The sequence below is a fragment of the Dromiciops gliroides genome, chromosome 5, assembly GCF_019393635.1.
Source record: "Dromiciops gliroides isolate mDroGli1 chromosome 5, mDroGli1.pri, whole genome shotgun sequence".
Taxonomy (NCBI): Eukaryota; Metazoa; Chordata; class Mammalia; order Microbiotheria; family Microbiotheriidae; genus Dromiciops; species Dromiciops gliroides.
In genome coordinates, this window is record NC_057865.1 from 269,249,791 (window position 1) to 269,270,939 (window position 21,149).

At 39.3% G+C, this 21,149-nt stretch overlaps 1 protein-coding gene across 1 annotated transcript in view; it reads right to left on the reverse strand.

Moving 5' to 3' along the window:
- EEA1 (early endosome antigen 1) overlaps positions 1 to 21,149 on the reverse strand; it is an 80,917-nt gene that overhangs the window by 4,171 nt on the left and 55,597 nt on the right. Inside the window, exons 17-23 of the mRNA XM_043967699.1 lie at positions 18,943 to 19,125; positions 10,993 to 11,178; positions 9,949 to 10,080; positions 8,862 to 9,047; positions 3,249 to 3,487; positions 2,844 to 2,964; positions 239 to 337 (exon numbers count right to left, since the gene is read on the reverse strand). Coding sequence (XP_043823634.1) covers positions 239 to 337; positions 2,844 to 2,964; positions 3,249 to 3,487; positions 8,862 to 9,047; positions 9,949 to 10,080; positions 10,993 to 11,178; positions 18,943 to 19,125 — 1,146 coding nt within the window. The remainder of the gene's footprint in view (positions 1 to 238; positions 338 to 2,843; positions 2,965 to 3,248; positions 3,488 to 8,861; positions 9,048 to 9,948; positions 10,081 to 10,992; positions 11,179 to 18,942; positions 19,126 to 21,149) is intronic.

Here is a 21,149-nt window from a genome sequence, read left to right on the forward strand (position 1 = left end):
TTACACTGGAGCATAGGCTCAGGAAATTTGGGGGCCAGTGAAACAATGAAACCTCCAACCTCCTAGTCTATACTCAAGATCATGTGAGTGGTATCAGAGAGCCAAATCAAATATGTGAACACCAATTAAAATATGTCAGTAAATTTCTGTCAAGATGTGCTATTCAGACACAGGGCTATTTTCTTGACTAAATATTATAACTGATACTTATTTATATGGACCCAATTCCTTTACATACCCGTCTCACTGTGACTGAAAAGCCTTTCCCACAGGCCATACAATTCTGTACCTCATTATCTTCAGCCCATTTTCTATTTAAAGCTTGTGTATGTTTGATCTAAAAAAAAAAAGCATACATAAAAGTAAGCAAAATCATAAATCATCTTCAATAATAGAATATTTCTAAAGTTTAATCTATTATAAAAAAACACATATGGGGGCAGCTAGGTAGCGCAGTGGATAGAGCACCAGCCCTGGAGTCAGGAGGACCTGAGTTCAAATCCGGCCTCAGCCATTTAACACTTACTAGCTATGCGACCCTGAGAAAGTCACTTAACCCCAACTGCCTCACCAAAATCAATCAATCAATCAATCAAAACACCACATATGTATATGTACATGTGTGTACATGCATATATACACATATGTATATGCATTCACACACACACAAACATATGTGAGTATCTTTCTCAACAAATATCACAAATAACAGATCATTCCTAAAATTGCTCAGTAGCATAGATAATACTGGCAATCACCAATTCATTCACTCATTCTTTCATCCCTTCATTCAAATATTTCTCTATTATGTGCAAGGGGGTAGGGGAGTACAAAAAGATTTAAAGACATGGTCTATGCCTTTAAGGTTCATACAAGCTAGGGAGATGATATATATACAGAGATACAATGAACAAAAATTAGAATATAATCAAGACTGTAAGAAGACTCCAAAGAACTATGGAACCAGATAAAGAATTATTCCTGGTTTGTGAAGGAGTAGAAAATCAGGGAAAGCATTACAGAGGAGGTAACATTTAAGCTAGACCCTGGAGGATGGGTAGGAAACAATGGAAGGATGAAGGTCTAGAGGTTAAAATAACAATGAACAGGTACAGGAGGACTAAGGGGCTGGGAGAGGTAGGAGGAAAGTAGATTATTGTCAAAGAAGAGACTTTCAGGTTTTAAGACCTTGGCGGTATATAGCCAAGTCCAGGGTGTACAGTTCTAGAATACAAGCAGTATAGAACTAAACCTTCAGGTGGCTTATGGGTTAAACAGGCTTCTGTAGGCTGCCCTTGGGACTCAACCATTACACAAAATATTGGTTTTATATGGGAAAATAGGCTATGAGGAAATGGTGAGAACATGAGAGGAGGATGTGGGAAAGGGGCAGAGAAATCCCTAGTTTGGCTGGGGCAGCTGCTCTGGAACAGCATTTCAAATGCAAAGAGCTTATGTATCTTGGGAAGTATGGTCACTCAGGAACTGTCTGCATGAACAACAATGAACAACTGTTTCCCACCCTACATGACCTACCTGGAATTACTGGTTTTCTCTGCCAAATTCCTGCACTGCTGCAGTTGCATTATCCATGAAGAAAATCAGAAATCCCATGTGCCAAATTCTGTCTCTGACCAAAGGTAAGAGTGACTAACTAAGAGGAGCTATCTAATCTCACATGGAACAATAATGAAACGATAGCCAAAGGCATTCAAAGAACTCAGGAGAATTGCTCCCCTTTGCCTTCTCTTCCCACTCTACCCCAAGGAGGGCCTGGCCTGGCTGCTTACCCTCCCCCTGCCATCCATCATCTTCCCTTCAGAGCAGATTCTCTGCTTACTCGCCTGCTCTAGAACACAATGTAGTTCCATAGCTTCTCTTTCATTCTCTCCTAGGAAAGATCACTAGCCGTTCCCTCGCCCTCATTGGGCATTCAATCATAACCTGCCTTTTGATATTCTCTTGCATAGTCCTGTATCTTTACATCAGAGAGCCTTGACACCTGAGGTAGCAAAGGAGAGTGGAAGTGCGCCTGACTGGGAGTTAGAGGCCCTGAGTTGCTGTCCCCGCTATCCCACCGGCTACCAAACCTTGACACTGGATCTTGGGCTCCTCTTCTATCAAAGACTGGGCCAGAAAAGCCTCCTTGAGGCTTCTTCCAGATATCACTCTACAATGCCCACAATGCTGGGCGCCCTTTGGGGTCAGGACCCAAGATTTCATTCAGACTGGGAACTCCCAGAGAAGAAGCTGCTGTTTTCAATGCCGATCAAGGACTCTTTAAGAGTGGCCAACAGTGTTCAGGTAAAGTGATTTGTTCAGCTTCAGGAAGCCAGAATGTCCAGGGTCCCCTAACTTTCAGGCTGGCTCTCTACCCATCCCGACTCCCTATAACACATGGCAACAGATAGCATTTCAGCCACCAAACGGCTCAGAGACCTGAGGGGTCATGTGAGCTTTCAAGTGAGCCAGATAGTACCTCTCATAAAAGCACAGATCTTGAGTCAGATAAGGCTAAAACCACAAGGATTCAGTAGAATTCCCTTCAAATCAGAGTCTGCACTAGTGGATATTACTCATCTAGCATCTCCATCATATCACTTTCCTTCCTCTGGATAAGGGACTGATTTACCATGCCTGGATCACTGTCTTTCTTATTCATGTGACCATAAGATCCCTGGGGGAAGGCGGCACTATTCTTCTGAATCCCTCGCCACACTTGTGAACAGAGCAGCTTTCAATGAGCGGTATAACAAGTCTCCTTCGAGAAATGGTGCTCTCTGAAAGGAGGAGGACTGGCACCCTCGACAATGAACAACTGTTTCCCACCCTACACGACTTACCTGTAATGACTGGTTTTCTCTGCCTAATTCCTGCACTGCTGCAGTTGTATTATCCAGTTTTCTCTGCAATTCTAGTACTTTGGCTTGAAGCTTCTCTATTTCGCTCTCACTTTTGAGACATCTAAAGATGGACAATGAAGATGTAATTAGTTACAAAGGATTGAAAAGATCCCTTGAAACAGAAAAAGGACTCCTGAAGTAACTAAAAAATACTTGAAATTAAAAGTTCATTATTTATCCAAGTTATTATTAGTTTTAAGTGGTGATTTAACACCAGCAGGGTCTGTGAATCAATTTAACTCTAAGTTGGGTTCCCCCTCACATCATACAGGATTAGAAGATGACAGCATATTCATTTTAATCAATCATGAAGTACATTTCCCCCAAATATTATAATTTAATTACCTTTCCAACAGCGCTCTCCTTTCATCTTGATTATTTTGAATAGTTGCTTCTAATACTGCAATTTCGCCCCGTAAATCATCTATTTGTTTCTCTAGCTCACTAACCCTCCGTTGGCTGGCCTGCCATTCTTTCTTTACTGTGCTCAAATTCTCAAACAAAGTTGTCACTTGCATGGTGAGTCTAGTCTCATTTTCTTCATGTTTCCTAATTTTCTCTTCTTTTTCTTTTATTTCTGCATGCTGAAAAAGAAGAAAACAAATTATATATCTATATCTATATATTTCATATGACAATTGCAACCAGATATGGGTTTGAGTGCCTTCCTCATCAAATTTCAAAGACAGTATTATGTTTATGTAGGGAAAAGTGGAATAAATAACACTGCTGACACAATAACCATCTATTTATTCTGAATTAGCTCCAAGTTTAGGGTTCTAAAATAATGGTTAGCTCACAACATTCAAGTTCATGTCAGAGTTTAAAGTAGTCTTTGGTTTGTTCCCCCCCCCCCCGCCCCCGGGGCTATGGGGGTTAAGTGACTTGCCCAGGGTCACACAGCTAGTAAGTATCAAGTGTCTGAGGCCAGATTTGAACTCAGGTACTCCTGAAGCCAGGGCCAGTGCTTTATCAACTGTGCCACCTAGCTGCCCCCGGGTTGTTTTTTTGTTTTGTTTTGTTTTTTTTTAAAAGACTTATGAAGATGAGCAGAACCAAGAGAACACTGTATACAGTAACAGCAATATTATTGTAGGAACAACTCTGAATGGCTAAACCATTTTGAGTATTATATATATTCAAAGCAACTACAAAGGACCTATGATGGAAGATGTTATCCACATCCAGCAAAAGAACTGATAGAGTATGCATAGTATGGTTTTACACACATGTGCATACACACACACACGTATCTAATGATAGCCTTCTCTGGGGTGGGTTGGGGAGGAAGAAAAAAATAACAAGTGCACAGATAGCAAAGATTTTTGTTACATAGTTTTTCAAAAAAAGTAAACTGTGAAATGGAAATTCATAGAATCTTATTATATTGTGCTATGTATATAGAAATGTTCTTTTTTTTGTTTTTAAATTCAAAATAACATGTGAGCTAAAAGAGAAATGTTGAGGATTGAGGATGTTTCTAAGTTTACAAACCTAGGAGAACTATATCTTCCTCCTTGTCAGCCATAAATAAAATCATTTGAGGGAAGTTCACCATCACTTGGAATTTTTCTTTTGTTTGAACTTTGTGCTGGGTACCTTCCATATGCTTAGTCATCAGAATTCATGCCTACCTTGGGTTCAGTGACTCCATGTATCACTGAGCAAAGCTATTTTCATAGCTGTAACAGGTTTAGGAGACACTAAGGAAGGCCTTCAAGGCTGTCAAATGCTCCTTTAAAAAATATCAGACAGCAGAATTATATATTCTCTTAATCATTTCAATAAGAATTATTTTATCTGTTATAGAAAAAGCACTTGAGAAAGCTCGTCTGTTCTTAACTCATGTTTTCACTGTTGCTGTTGTTCAGTCATTTAAAGTCATGTCCGACTCTCTGTGACTGTCTTCTCTACTAGAAGCTCAACATATTCAGTTGCTTCAGTAGATGCTTCTTAGTGGCCTGGTCCCAATGCCCTCACCATCTGAGCCACCCCTTGTTCATGCACGCCACTTTGCTCATATCCTTCCTAAAATGATGTAGTAACTAAATGGAATGGGATACTCCAGATAAGGTGGAAGAGGATACAGAGCAGGCAGGCTCTCATCTCCCTTGCTTTGGGTACTGGGCTTCTATTAAGTCAGAGTAAGAGCATATCAGTTGTTTTAGCTGCCTCTTGACACACAGTGGGTTTACCATTTACTAATACCTCCAGGTCTGTCTTACATGAATTGTTGTGTCTCCATATTGATCTGCTCAACTGGCTTTTTTGAACCCAAGTGTAGGGCTTTAAATTTATTATGGTTAAATGCAATCTTCATTGTTTTAGGTCCTAAGAGATTTGGGGGTCCTAGAACGCCATTCAATGTGTTAGTTCTTCCCCAATTTTGCATCACCTGCAAACTTGATATGGTCATCTGCACTTCCATTCATCTTAGATAATTTCCTAACTTAGAGAACAGCATACCATCTTCCTCCTGATTACCTTTTTAAGAGAAAAGCAACATTTGTATTTTCCCCCCAATCTTTTGGAATCTTTCATACTTTGAAGTAATCTGAAAATCCCTTGAGTGCCTTTAAAAATTGGAATGTTGGTTTTGCCTGTTCCCAGATCTCTGTTGCAGTCTTAAGTGGCAGCCCAGGTCGGGGAGGGGCACAGGCACACCAGAGCTTGCAGCCACAGTGGAACAGGATTCTCTTCCAGGTTAGAGGGCAAGAAGGCCTGTGATTGCTTGCAGACCAGAACACAGGTCAGGGGAGCAGTGAATGTGCCTCTCTTTTAAAAGCACCAACCTGGACCCCCTGAAGCTTGGGACAGTGCTCCTGGGAAGCAGTGCCCCACTTTAAGAAGGAGTTAAAAGTCAAGAAATAAGGGCAGTTAGGTGGCACAGTGGATAAAGCACCAGCCCTGGATTCAGGAGAACCTGAGTTCAAAGTCCAACCTCAGATACTTGACACTTATTAGCTGTGTGACCCTGGGCAAATCACTTAACCCTCATTGTCCCGCAAAAAAAAAAAAAAAGTCAAGAAATAGACTGGGAGTTGATTTACTGTGATGGACTATATTCTTCTCACCAATGCAATGGTACAGAAGAGTTCCAGGGAACTCATGATAGAAGAGGATCTCCAAATCCAAGGAAAAAAAAAAAGAACTGTGGAGTATAGATGCTGAATGAACCATACTATTTCTTTTGTTTTTGGTGCTGTTTTTTTTCTATTTTGAGGTTTTTCATCATTGCTCTGATTTTTCTCTTATAACATGACTAATGCAGAAATATGATTAATGTATATATGTATATATACACATACATATGTATATATGTGTGTATACATATATGTATATATACATGTGTGTGTGTGTGTGTGTGTATATATATATATAAAACCTATATCAGATTACCGGCTGTCTAGGGGAGGGGGGAGGGAAGGAGAAAAATCTGAAATTGGAAAACTTGTATAAACAAAAGTTGAGAACTATCTTTACATGTAACGGGAAAAAAATACTTTATTAATTAAAAAAAAAAGAAATAGACTGGGAAAATGAGCAAACAGAAAAAAATGCTGCCCCTAGAAAGTTTCTATGGTAACAAGGAAGATCAAAATACACCCTCAGAAGAAGTCAACAAAGTAAAAATTGGACACCCACAGCAGCTGTCTGTAGAGCAGACCATGTCTCTGTGCCAGCCTCCTCTGAAGTGCCATTGCAAACATATTTTCAAGACCTTGCATAGTGCCCAGCCCATAGGAAGCACTACATAAATGCTATTATTATTGCCCTCTTTCCATTGACAAATGATCTAGCATAGCTGGATCTTGCACCAATCTCTATAAAGACCCATTTTCTCAAAAATAAAAATTTGGGAGTGGCTATTTTGTGAGGAGATGCTATTTATAGTCTTTTCTCATACTTCTCTATAATATATGCAAATGGATTCCAAACCAATGTTGCCTTTGGCTGCCTTGTCTGTCCACTTTGTAAAATGATTAACTCTCTGCTACGAGAGGTGCTTCCTGGATACTGCTGCTCATTCTTTATGCTCATTGTTTTGCATGACTTTCAGGTTTCTAGGATCTGCTTTCCTTTTTTATGAAGCTTGTAAATAGGTCAGGTCAGAGCTGCATGAATAGGGTTGTATACAGTGTCTTCATCTTTATCTTTTCCTGTAATTTGGCTTTTATGCTGAACCGTGTTCTAACCAGATAATGATCTAGCTGCAGAGATAGCTTATTCTGAAATGACTGCAATTTCTCTGAACAGTTACTTCTTCTGTTAAGTAAGATACACCCCATTTCATACTTCATGAAATCATTTGGTGCTCCCTGTATCCAGCACCCTTGAACCTGTGTACAAGCCTTTGTCCTTTGTCCTTCCTGGATTCTAAGCCATGTTTTCCAATTTCATCCTTCTCATCTGGGACCACTGTCACCATGACATTACTCAACATTAAGAGAGATGGGTGCTGGCAACTTAGAAGATCGTGTCATGCTCTGTCAAGGTTAATGCAGCGTGGTTTGTTTTGCACATTGTGAATAGTGCAAAGTGAGATATCCAGTCGCCTTAGGGTAATGGTGAAATAAATGCTAAGGCAAAGGCCTTAGTTCTCTGTGAGGAGAACCTTGCACCTCGTTTAGCTACAGGGAGAAAGTGAGTGTGGATCAGATTCAGTCTCTGAAATAACAGAGAAACTTGGATCAAGATTACAGGTTAAGAGTAAAAGCAGTTCAGTGACTGTCTGCATACCATCTAAGAACTGTAACTCTCTGTAGACTCTTCCCCTTAGATGATTGGGGGGGGGGGCTAGTCTACATTTCCAACTACGTGGCACTATGGATATAGAGTAGGGCCTGGAGTCAGGAGTTCAAATCTGATCTCAGACTCTTCCCCTTAGATGATTGGGGGGGGGGGAGGGGCTAGTCTACATCTGCAACTACGTGGCACTATGGATATAGAGTAGGGCCTGGAGTCAGGAGTTCAAATCTGATCTCAGACTCTTCCTAGCCTGGAAAAGTCACTTTACCCTGTTTGTCCCAGTTTCCTCATCTGGAAAATGAGCTGGAGAAGGAAATGGCAAACCACTCCAAGATCTTTGCCAAGAAAACCCCAAATGGGGTCATGAAGAATTGGACATGACTGAAAAGTGACTGATTGAAGCCTGCATTTGGGTCAGATTGTTTTATGGGTTACACACAATGGCCAGAACAAGTCACTGTTTGGAAGGGACTCGTCTAGTCCTCAGCTAACAGACACAGTCTAATATTAGGCAGTTACTAGAAACCTTTTGAGCTTGATAGATGATGCCAGAATTTGTGCTCTGATGGCATCACTAAGGGCCACATGGCTCCATGCCAGGAAAGGGTATGGGAACAGAATTTTGCTTTTTCTCATTTTTATAAAAAACAAAAAATAAAAACCAAACAACCTGAAATTAAGTTAGTATAACTATTTCCAAATACTGTTTTTTCTCATTAGATCTTTCTGAATATAAACTAGCCTTATAGATGGACAAGATGCAAACACATAACCATAATAGAAAATAATGCATAATAAATACAGTAACGACTTGTAAAAGTGTTATGTGAGGCTCAAAGGAGACGGTTCTTACTGCTGAGAGTCCAGAGGAAGCTTCTTGGGAAAGGTGCCATTTTAGGGTAGACAAGGACTCAATAAGAGATGAAAGGCAAGAAGGCAGAATGAAAGCTATGTTGAGGAGCTGAAGAGTAGCCCAGTGGGATGGAATATATGATATAAGGTATATAATGACATATGTGATATGAGTTAAGGTTGGAAAGGTAAAGTAGCACCATGTTATAGAGGACCTTTACTGTCAGTCTAAAGAGTTTGAACTTTACTTATGAGGTAATAGGGAGCCACTGGGGATTTTTGAACAGAGGAATGACAGGAACATATGTAAGAGGTGGTATAAAAAAGAAATAACTGGTGGGAAAGAAACTTACTAACCAATTTGGCTTCCTTCTCAGTGAATTCTTTCTTCAACTCATCTTCGGTCTTTTTCAATTGATCTTTTATTACTTGTTGATTCTTCTTTTCCTGTTCAAGAGCTGACTTCAGAGCATCTAATTTGCCCTGAAGGTCTAGTTTCTGCTGAATCAACAACTGTTTGGCATCCTTTAAATTTGTTATTTCCTGTTAGAAAAACACAACACAGAACTAAAAATTTCAAAATACATCTACAACTTACCTGTAACTAATAAGCTAACAATAATGATAATAACAACAACTCATCATTTCATTTCATTTCTTTGAAGAGGCTGTTTTCCTTGGTTTTCCAGGCTTTTAAACTCACCTATTCTCATCCCTCTCCCCCAGCCCTTTATCAGAGGAAATAATATTCTTCTAAGTTACAAATACTTGGTAGACAAACACGAGATGATGCAAAGTGACCCAAAGCTGTTCTCCTTAAGGCAAGATACTTCCACTTCTATGTGGTATGGAACAACAAAGAGAAGTCAGTCTCTAAAAAAAAGTCATCCACTTGGCCTCAAAAAGTGTTTTTCAGCTATCTAGAAGCCAGCTTCCTGAGTTAACTCATCTCTCTTCTTTCAGATGATGAGAAATGAAATTCCTTCATCACATCTCAACAAAATCAATTCCTAGGTTGCCTTGTTTTTACTCAAAGTCATAACTGAAAGTCAGCTAGAGTAAATATGCAAAAGTAACAGGAAGTCTTCTCCGGGATTCTTTCAAAGGATCACAGACTTAGACCAAGCAGGGACAAGAGAGGCCATCCAGTCAAATCCCCTCATTTTACAGAGGAGCAAAGTGAGGGGGAATGACGGTTTTTAGGTTACATAGGCAGCAGGCAGGATTTGGCCCCATATCTTCCAATTCCAGAGTCAATGCTTTCTCAATGTCCTTAACCTTGGAAAATCTTAAAAAAAAATCTTAATTCACACGTCTTACCATTTAAATTTTAATTTCAAAGAAACATCAGTATTTAGATATGGAGTACTGCCAGGGTAGTCTGCCAAGCACAATACTTGTGCACAAAAAAACATGCCAAGGCAAAGCAGACATTTAAACTCACCTTCAGGCTTTCTTGTTTGTAGGACCCAAGTTCTTCGCTCAATTTGGAAATTTCTTTTTCCTGCCGACCCTTGGTTTCTTGAAGTTCCATCAATTTGGACTTTTCATTAGCTAGTTCTTTTTCTTTCAGTGACTAGGGAAAAATTTTTAATTGTAAAGTAGTCAATTCAGAATCAAAACACAAAGCTATATTTTTCTTACAAATTTATTTAACTTAAAGGTAACTGAAACACTATGTAGTTTTCAAAATCATGTCAACAAAACATAAAGGACCAATCACAAAATGCTGCCTGACCTTCCTATCTAAATACCTTTTCAAAAACATTACTTACACCAAGTCTCTTCCCCTTTTTACATCTCAGAGAAGCTCTATAATTTAATGATAGGTCATTATTTTAGTTATAAAATCAAAAAGGAGAAATTTCTTCTCATATTTTATGAGAATATATATTTCTCTGCCAAGAAAAGAACTAAAGATAAGTGTGGTTTAAATTTTCTAAGCCACTAAAGGAAAAAGTTGATACTGTCACATTCCTAGCCTAATGACACACCATACTATTTTACCTCATTAAAACTTCCATAGGACCTTCTACTAGAAAATGCTAGCTCTTAACTGAGGAGATTTTTAATATAGTTTAGAATGGTTTCCAGACCCTTTTTCATCCTGAATACGCAACCAAAGAGTTAGAGACCAAGTAACATAAGGGCCAGCTAAAAACATTAGGATTTTTTACCCTGGAGGAAAAGAGATGGAATTGGTACACATGAGAGCTGTTCAAATATTTAGAAGATGAATGATCCAAGTATACTACAAAGTCCAGAAGACAGATAGATGGAAGTTATGGGGAGGCAGATTTGGGCTCAACATAGGGAAGAATGAAAGTCTGAATGATACAAAAATGCCCTGGGTAGTGAGCTTCCCCTAGTTGGAAGTGTTCACACACAGGAGGCTAGAGGAGGGATCCTTACAGTGAGTGAAACAACGCCTCCAGGGCCCCTTTCAACATCAGAGCTCCAAGGGAGGACAGAAACAGAGAAGAGTTACCTTGTCTTTTTGCACAGACTGTAGTGCTTTGCCCTGCTCTTGTAACTGCTGTTCCTTTTTGGCTACATCTTGCTCCAAAGAAGCCTTGGCAGTCTTAAGTTCTTGAATCATTTTATTCTGGTTTCCAAGTTGGTTTCGGTTTGAAATCAAGTCCTCCTGGGCCAGAGAGAGCTTTTCTTCTACAGACTAAGAGAAAAGCATTATAAACGCTGTGAAAAAAGACAAAACCATTTCTACTACACTTTAATCAGAACACTAAGAGAAAGAATTCTCCGATTAGGAGTCCTGAGATGCTAAGTTTTTTAATTTTTAGGAGTAAAAAAGGTCATTTTGAAATATATGGAATCAAGTAACAAGAGTTTATTGAGTGCTAACAATATATTCAGCACCATCTTAGGTACTTTGTGGAGCAGAGAGAAAGTATTCCACTTGGTCCCTGCCCACAAGGAGCCTAAACTCACATTGGTGAGGTAAAGGTAACACACAGGAAATAGCCACCATAAGACAGCAACTAGCTTAAGAGTTAAACTGTGAGATTCAGACTAATGCTGGAAGATTTAGAATAAACCTTAAAATGTTAGAACCTTTAACAAAAAGGAAGGAACTCTGTAAAGTGCCGATATTACATATAAGTCAATATAGAGATACAAAGCAAAGAAGAAAAAAAAGCAGGTGAATAAAAATGAAGGGAGAAGATAGAAAAAGATTCTTTTTACTACTTGGCTAAGGACCTAGGAACTAAGCTGACTCTCATACAAAAATCGCCTTCCCATACAGAATTGGCCCTAGCACTAAGCAGTTTACCCCTCTAGCTAGGAACTGTACTAGTAGAAAGAGTACAAAATGATAGCTACTTAAAGGTCAGTCACGAGATGCTCAAAGGGACCATTTTAAGAAGCTATACTAGGACATACTGCAAACATAAATATACAAGACCAAGAGCCATTCCCTAAAAGGTAAGTGCTCAAAGGATATGAACAAATAATTTTCAGAAGTAGAACTGTAAACTATCAACAATCTGTACCTAAATCACTGATAAGAAAAATACAGATCAAAACAAGTGAAATTTCTAGTAAACACTCAGAAATGAGCAAAGATGACAAGGTGAAAATGGTCAGAGCTGAAGAGTCTACAGAAAGGTAAGTGTATTGTTTGTAGAACCACGAATTGCTTCAACTGTGCTGTGAAAAAAAATTGTAGAATTATGTAAGAAGTCGTTTGACTGTTCGTACCCTTTGACCCAAGGATTCCACTGCTAGAAACCAAGGAAGTTTAAGACACAAGACCGATCCCACACATAACAAAACATATAAAATTTGTTACTAAAAATGTGTAAAATATCTCTTTATTTTCTGGCAGCAAAAAACCTGGAAATAACGGATCGGCCTGTGCCTGAGAAATGGCTGAATCAAGGTGGCACAGAATCACAGTTCTCGAGCTGCCAGGGCCCTGAGAAGCCATCTGGCCCAACCCCCTCATCTTACAGTTGAGGAAACTGATCTATGACTGTAACGGAATGTCACTGAGCGCAGGGACTGTTTTGTTTGTGCCCTCGCATGTGTAGCACTTAGCACAGTAGGTGCTTTATGAAATGCTGTCAAAGAATTACTGTCCAAAAAAAATGATGAATATGAGGAATCACCAGAAACACAGGAAGGTAGGAGAACTGATGCAAATCCATATGATCTCTAGGTTAAGTCTGGGATTTATTGTGATCATTTAAAAATTACTGCTTAGTCTGTTTTCTTCCAGTATCACCCCTCAAAAAAATCATCCCCATCAAATCATTCATTTTTACAGAAAGGACATAACATGTACCTAACACAATATTTTAAAGTAAACCTTTGTAAAAGGGTTTCTCTCCCTCTTTTCTAAAAAGTAGCCCTGTTCAACAGCTGATGGGAGGCAAGTGAACAGGGAGGGTGCTCAGATTCTCAGAACTGACGCTCCAAGTTACCTTTCTTTGAATTTGATCACATAAATGATCTAAAGCATAGTGCTTATAATTAAGCCTCATTTTTATTTTAGTTACAAAGGACAAAATCTAATAGACATTCCATTGAATAGTCAGTCAGTTAAAAGTGATACTTCATAGCTATTCCAGCAGGTGGAGCTAAAAGCACAGTTTAATTCTGACCTTTCCTATCCCTACTGGACACCGTGTGGACACAACCAATCCAACCAACAGAGATGGTGAGACCTGCTCATTTCACTGAAACAGAAAGAAGCCCTGATGGCTGGGGGTTCCTTTTTGTGTAACAGCACAGCCTTCCTTTGGCTGGCTTGTTTCTCATCGGGCTCTATCCCAGTGCCCCACTCCACCACTTTTTTTTCTTTGACAAAACATACCAATTATCCACCTTAGCCTTTCTCAAAAAGCATTCCAGCTACTTTACAATTTCATTCACATGTAAAGCAGTAGACAGATGGTCGAAATGGGGTCAGACAGACTTGAATCTGAATCTGAATTCAGACATTTACTAGCTGATCTCTGTGACCCTGTGGACCATAGTGTCCACGGGGAGGTGTTTTTCTAGCAAAGATACTGGAGTGGCTTCTTCATTGAATTAAGGCAAACAGAAGTTCAATGACTTGCCCAAGGGCACAGAGCTAATAAGTGTCTGAGGCCAGATATGAACACAGGTCTTCCTGACTCCAGGCCCAGAATTCCATCAACTGAGCCACCTCCCAGCCTTCACTAACTGAATGCCCCTTGGGCGAGTCATTTCATCTCTTTCAACCTCAGTTCCCTCATCTGTATAAGAGGGATTAATAATAGCACCTACCTCAAAGTGTTGTTGGAGGGAGACTAAATGAGACAATATGCACAGGGCACTTTGCAAACCTTAAAGAACTACAGAAATTATAGCTATCATTAATTTACATAATTGCACCCACATGAATATTATTCACTGGCAATTACCATAGCAATACAATGAGATACGGTCTTAGTTCTGATTGTGTCCATGACTAGGACACTGAAGAAGTCATTCAAATGAGATGCATCATCCTAATATTAAAAGAATACTAGGGGCAGCTAGGTGGCGCAGTGGATAGAGCACCAGCCCTGGATTCAGGAGGACCTGAGTTCAAATCCAGCCTCAGACACTTGACACATACTAGCTGTGTGACCCTGGGCAAGTCACTTAACCCTAACTCTCTCTCTCTCTCTCTCTCTCTCTCTCTCTCTCTCTCTCTCTCTCACACACACACACACACACAAAGAATATCTGAATAATTAATAAGCCATTTATAAAAAAAAAATTTTGAATTCTGCTTGGACTTAAATCATAGCATACTCATCCTAAATATACAGTTATAATGGGAATCTACTGATACTGTGACAAGTATTTAGAGGTATTACCTTCTGAAATGCTATCAAATTATAGAATTCTAAAGATTCTATCGAAAGACCACGTAGGTCACGCAAAATGACAGCTATGTATCACAGTGCCAGGCCTGAAGTTTGAAAGACCTGAGTTCAAATCTAGCCTCAGACATTGATCCTAGGCAAATCACACCACCTGTTTGCCTCAGTTTCCTCATCTGTAAAATGGGGATAATAATAGAGCCTACCTCCTGAGGTTGTTGTGAGGATCAAAGGAGGTATCTGTCAAGGATTCACAATTCATTAATGAGGGTTCTCCCTCCATCAACAAAGACAACAAGCCCTTTAGGCTTGTGAAGATGGTACTTGACCAACCCAGGGGTGAGCCCTTCTCCACTCGGCTAGGCCGGCCCTAAGATGAGACACACAGGCTATGACGGCCATACCTGAAACGTTCCCGGGTTGGTAGGACCTCCCAGAGCCTGTGTTTTCCTGGCAGGGCCTTGCCAAACTCAGGGCCCCCCCTTGGCTGAAATAAGGCACAGTGAGAGGACTTCAGTCAAGGTTTGCTTCTCCTGCCTGGCACCCTACAGCACAGTGCTCCTATGAAGCGTCTGCATCATTGAGTCCCGCCACTCACCCTTTTTCACACCACAGGATTTCTAGTCTGTTACTACCCTGTTGGTCTAATGTAACTTGTAACAGGTATTTTGTGAAATCACTCCACGGAACCGTTCTCCAGTGCCTCCCCATGCTTTTTAAAGTCATGCCAACAAAATAGAAGCTCAAGCAGGTTCTTCCAAATTGGAAATGATTTTAATATGGTCCTGCAACATATTTCCAAAGATAGAGAAGCTCACCACACAGAGGACGAAATAAAACAAATACAAAATGGCCCGCAGAACTGTGAGGCCCCTTCTGAGCATGCATGGATGGTAGCAAAATGGAGGAAAGGGGAGTCAAGGGTGCTAAGAAGCACAGTTTTTAGATGAGCTACAAACATTAGCTTAGCTATCAGTACTTTCAATGTGAAGTATTGTCCAGTGATCAATGGGCACACATGCTACTCAAAGAACTAAACTGAATGATAGCAATCTTAACAAAAATAAAATCAGAAGACAAAAGTTGCTGCTAAATAGGACAGCTCATAGATTATTCTTGGCAAGGTCAATGTTATAGTGGAAACAATGTGGAACAGGAGAAAGAACACTGGTTCTAGAGCTACAGTACCTGGGTTCAAATCCTGACTCTAAGCCTTACTACCTGTATGACCTTGGACAAGTCACTGACCCTCTCTAGGTGTCTGTTTCAACATCTGTAAAATAAAGAAGTTGGACTAGATGGCTTTTGAGGCTCATTTGAGCTCTGAAGCTATGAGCTTATGACATATTGAAGGTGATATTAGAAATTGTTTAAGAAATATCGCATGGGGTAGGGGCAGCTGGGTGGCAGAGTGGATAAAGCACCGGCCCTGGATTCAGGAGGACCTGAGTTCAAATCTGGCCTCAGACACTTGACACTTAATAGGTGCGTGACTCTGGACAAGTCACTTAACCCTCATTGTCCCACAAAAAAAATAAAAAATTAAAAAATAATTTTTAAAAAGTGACAAGAAACATTGCATGGGACATTCTGTTAGTTTGTATTGAAGGCTTCATGAAAGAATTTTCCAGAATGGTCATGTGAACACTGTGTACTAACATTCGTCACAGAGGGAGAGGGAGAGAAATTCTATGAAGAACATGACAAGAACATCTAATCAATTAATTCCCAGTGGTTTCAATGTGAAGGTGAGCATGGAAAAAGTGATGAAAATTAGGTTGGAAATGAGAGGTAAAAGAATTATACATTATACAGAATTCTCACACCTGTAAGTCATGGATATTTTCTTCAAGAAGAAAATTATGAGTCCCTGGACACAAGGGCATCAAATAACATCATTAAAAAATTGCCTGATTACATTTCAAAAGACAAAAATAACTGTATCTGCATGGCAGTGGGGAAGGTAAGCTCTGTGTGTATGTGTGTGTGTGTGTGTGTGTGTGTGTGTGTAGGAGGCGGGGAGGGAATGAGGGTATGGGGGGGTCATCTACCTGTCAACAATATCAAAAGTGTCAAAATATAGCATACACTCTCTAGACTCTTATAATATCGCAGTAGTCCATTTATCAAACAATATCTAAGGATGATAATCTTGGTGTGAATGACTAATAAAATTGAATTTTCTGGCATAAATCACAGCAGCAAAATTGGTGCATCTGATTATTCTAAATGTACAATAATTTCATTAGTTCAGCTAAATCAGTCTTTCTGCTGTTCATCCCCAACAACATCCTATTTCCTGTTCCTATGCCTTTGCACTGGTTGCCCCCTGGCCCCATGCCAGAAAGTCTTCCCTCCTCTGCCTCTTAGAATCCTTCTTTTTCTCCGAAGCTCCCCTCACATGCTACCTCCTACATAACACCTTTCCTGACCCCTCTAGCAACTAGTACCAACTATCTTCGTGAAATAACACTGAATTTTTCTGTATATAATTATAGCTGTGTGAGATTCTTTCATTGTCTCTGTATCCTCAGTACTTGATAAATAATAGGCGCTTAAGTTATTGGCAGCTCTTATATAATACAGAAACAAATTTGATGTGTATATTTCTAATTATTATTTCAGTGCTACTTGCCTTATCCTAAATTGTCAAGTCATTTGAAAATTGTACACATCAGAGAGAGCACCGGCCCTGGATTCAAGAGGACCTGAGTTCAAATCCACCCTCAGACACTTGACACTTACTAGCTGTGTGACCCTGGGCAAGTCACTTAACCCCAATTGCCTCACCAAAAAAAATATATATATATATTGTACACATCTTAAGGCCACCTGTCTAGTGGAAATTGACTCTTAACCAAAAAACCAACCAAACAAAAAAACCCAATGTCAATTCTATAGACTTTGAATGTCAAGACTTCTTTCAGAGGTATTCAATCTCTGGTAAATATTTTCCCCCAATTTGTATCTTTTCTTCTAACTATACTGAGTTCATTTTTGTTAAAGCTTAATTTTATAGAACTTAGATCATCTTTTATGTTTTATTTCTTTTTTATTAATGTGACTAACTATTTTTATAGGTTTTCTAATGTTGAACTATCCTTACATTTATATTTCCTAGCAGGGATTCATAATCATGTAAGATTCCCACCTAAAAACCATTAATCCTAATTACATACAATACTGGATTGATTTGTATATACAATGCTATTCTATTTTATTATTCTCATAGAATATTCTATTCTATTACAATGCTATTCTTCCAGTATTATAATGAATTTTATATTTCCTACCATACTAAATTTTAAGTGTCTTGAGGGAGATGCTTATATCTTAGTTGTTTTATTTCTCCTCTTGAATTTGACATCATGCTTTGCACAAACACTTTTAAGTGAATTGATATGCAGTTACAAAAAAAAAAACAATTTTTTTTCAAAATTTAAACCTTAGTTTCTTCTCATATAAGCACTCAAGCTCTTCTACTTATATATAAATCAATGTTCTCATCGCTCCAAATATAATCTTCTCTTCCTAATTTCTCTGTTTGTCAAAGGTACCTCTATTCTTTCAGTCACCCAGGTTCAGAATCTTGAAATAATATTTGACTTTTTACTCTTCCACACTCTCTCTCCCTTTATGTAATCTGTTGCCAAGTTTTATAGATTCTCCTTCCATAACAACTGTCCCATTCATCCCATCCTGTCCCCTCACAGGACAGAACCCTAATTAAGTGCTTCATCACCTTCCATCTGGATTAATACAATACCCTCCCAAAAGTTGTCCTCTCAAGCCTCTCCCCTCTCCTATGCAACCTCCATCAGTTGCCAAAGAGATATTCCTAAAGTACAAGTCTGACAGTGTCCCTTCCCATTTCAAAAAGCTCCATTCTCTATTGCCTCTAGGATAAATTTTAAAATGCCATTTGGCCATTTAAAACAAGTTCCAGCCTACCTTTTCAGGTTTCTTTATCTTTCACTCCACTCCATACTCTAATCAAACTAATTCATCCTCTCTTCCTCATCCACAAAGGTTCATCTTCTATCTCTGGGACTTTGACACACCTTTTTTTTTTTTGGCGGGGCAATGAGGATTAAAAGTGACTTGCCCAGGGTCACACAGCTAGTAAGTGTCAAGCGTCTGAGGCCACATTTGAACTCAGGTCCTCCTGAATCCAGGGCCGGTGCTTTATCCGCTGCACCACCTAGCTGCCCCCCTGGGACTTTGAACAAATCCAAAATGTGCTCCCTCTTCAAGTTTCCTTTTTGGAATCCCTAGTTCCCTTTACTCAGTTCAAATGCTACTCACCTTCTACAAGAAGCCCTTCCTGATCTCCCCACCTGTTAATGTTACTTCCTCTCCTCCAAATACACACACCCCTCTGTGTGCATATATGTTTTATATTTGCATTGTATTTATATTTTGTGTTTCACTATATGCATACATGTTATTTCCCTCAACAGAATGTAAGCTCCTTGATGATAGGGAATACTGTGTTCTTACTCTCAGTGCCTAAAACAAGGTAAGGCGCTTAATAAATGCTTGTTTACCAAACAAATATCTACTGAATTCATCTCACATACCTTGAGATCCTGTCTTGTTGCTAGCAACTCAGATTCTTTCCCATAGAAGTCAGACTGAAGTTGTTTGAGGTTTTCCTGACTTTTTTCATATGTGTTCTGTAATGCTGATATTTTATCTCTCTCTGCTGCAAGGTCCTGGGATGACAGCGTTATCTGCTGCTGTAGTTTATTCTCAAGTTCTGTCTGAAACACACAAATAGTGGCTTAACAATTACAAATCAGAAAAATAGCAACAAAACTGGAGAAGAAGAAGTTGGATTTATTCAGAGATTAATTTGGGACTTGTTCCATTGAGAGTGATCTGAGAAAACACCAGACTCTTAACTTTGTTCTAAAACTCTACTTTTTTCAAAAAATAATTTAATTTTGGATCTTAATTTTATCACACTGATGAAAAAAAAACACCAAAAAAAGCTATTTTCCTACTTAATTTTTAAAAGTGATAAACAAAAATATAAAAAATAAAACAAAAAAAAATCTAGTTCAGAAATTAACTATGTTTTATGTTCTAAGTAATCTGAAAGAGTACTGCCTGCCTCTCAAGTCAGAGCATCCAAGTTGAAAACTTCCCTTTTAAACTCACTCCTATTCCCCAGGTATAGGAGTCAGTCTCTGAACCTGAATTTCCTCATCTGCAAAAAGTGCTGGCCAACTATGATTCTAAGTGGTCCAAGAAGCTGGTTTGTGATCAAGATGTAAAGACCTGGGGGCAGCCAGGTGGCGCAGTGGTTAGAGCACCGGCCCTGGATTCAGGAGGACCTGAGTTCAAGTCCGGCCTCAGACACTTGACACTTACTAGCTGTGTGGCCCTGGGCAAGTCACTTAACCCTCATTGCCCCATAAAACAAAACAAACAAACAAACAAAAAAAAAGATGTAAAGACCTGTCTTTCCTATGAGAGACTGATAAAACTATCTCTGCTACAGAGCAGAAACTAGAGTAAATTTGGAATAACGTGGGCCCAAATATGGGAAACATTCTGGATTTTATTTTTTTTATTTTTTAGTGAGGCAATTGGGGTTAAGTGACTTGCCCAGGGTCACACAGCTAGTAAGTGTTAAGTGTCTGAGGCCGGATTTGAACTCAGGTACTCCTAACTCCAAGGCCGGTGCTCTACCCACTGCACCACCTAGCTGCCCCTGGATTTTTTTAAAAAAATGTTTACAAAGTTCTTTCCTCTTCCTTCCTTCCTTCCTTCCTTCTTAAAAAATGGCAGGACCTTCAGTTGTACTATGCTTAAATTGGCAGTTTTAAACCTCTTTTGTCTTAAGATAAACCCTTTTGGCAGTCTGGGGAAGCCTATGGGTCCCTTCTAAGAATGTCTTTAAATGCATAAAATAAAAAACATGTGAGTACAAAGAAAAACAAAAATTAATGACAATAAAGATGTAATTTTCCCCCATCGAAGTTTATGGACCCCCTGAAATCTATTTATGGACCCCAGGCGATTATAAGAGTCCCTGGCTTAAACCACATCAGGCAAATGACAATTTGGCCATATGCTATCGTACAACCTCCCTCAGTAACTCACTATCCTAGATTTTGGGGGGGAGGTGGGGCAATGAGGGTTAAGTGACTTGCCCAGGGTTACACAGCTAGTAAATGTCAAGTGTCTGAGGCTGGATTTGAACTCAGGTCCTCCTGAATCTAATAAGGCCGGTGCTTTATCCACTGTGCCACCTAGCTGCCCCACCACCCTAGAATTCTTAGATGTAATCTGACTCACTCATGCTATACTTTAGCCCCATTTTCTTTTTATTTGGTACTTGGAGGAGTTGTAGATCAGTTGGCCATCACCTTGCTGAAAGAGGTTTTCGTGTATTTGGAAAGTACTGTTAAATTGTGCTTTAGAATTAATTCTCTTCATCATGCTAAATGCCTCTGACCTTTTCTCAGTGATCATGGTTTCCAGTCCTTCACTCCCAAGTTCTCCAAATAAAGACTCCAAAACTGTACCAGCAGAAGAGAAATGCCCCAGGCAGTGATGATCATAAATAACACAGCATTCCCTCAATAATTCCTGCATCCTATACATGTTCTTATATATTCCAGGGTTGTTCATTTTTAAAATTTGGACCCATATTTCTGACATAACTTGCTATTCCCTATATTTTGAAATGTTTTCATATAAAGTTTATATTTCTTCCCAAAGTATATCTACCTATCTATACTTGTTCTTACTGAATTCTCACCTGTGTTTCTAACCT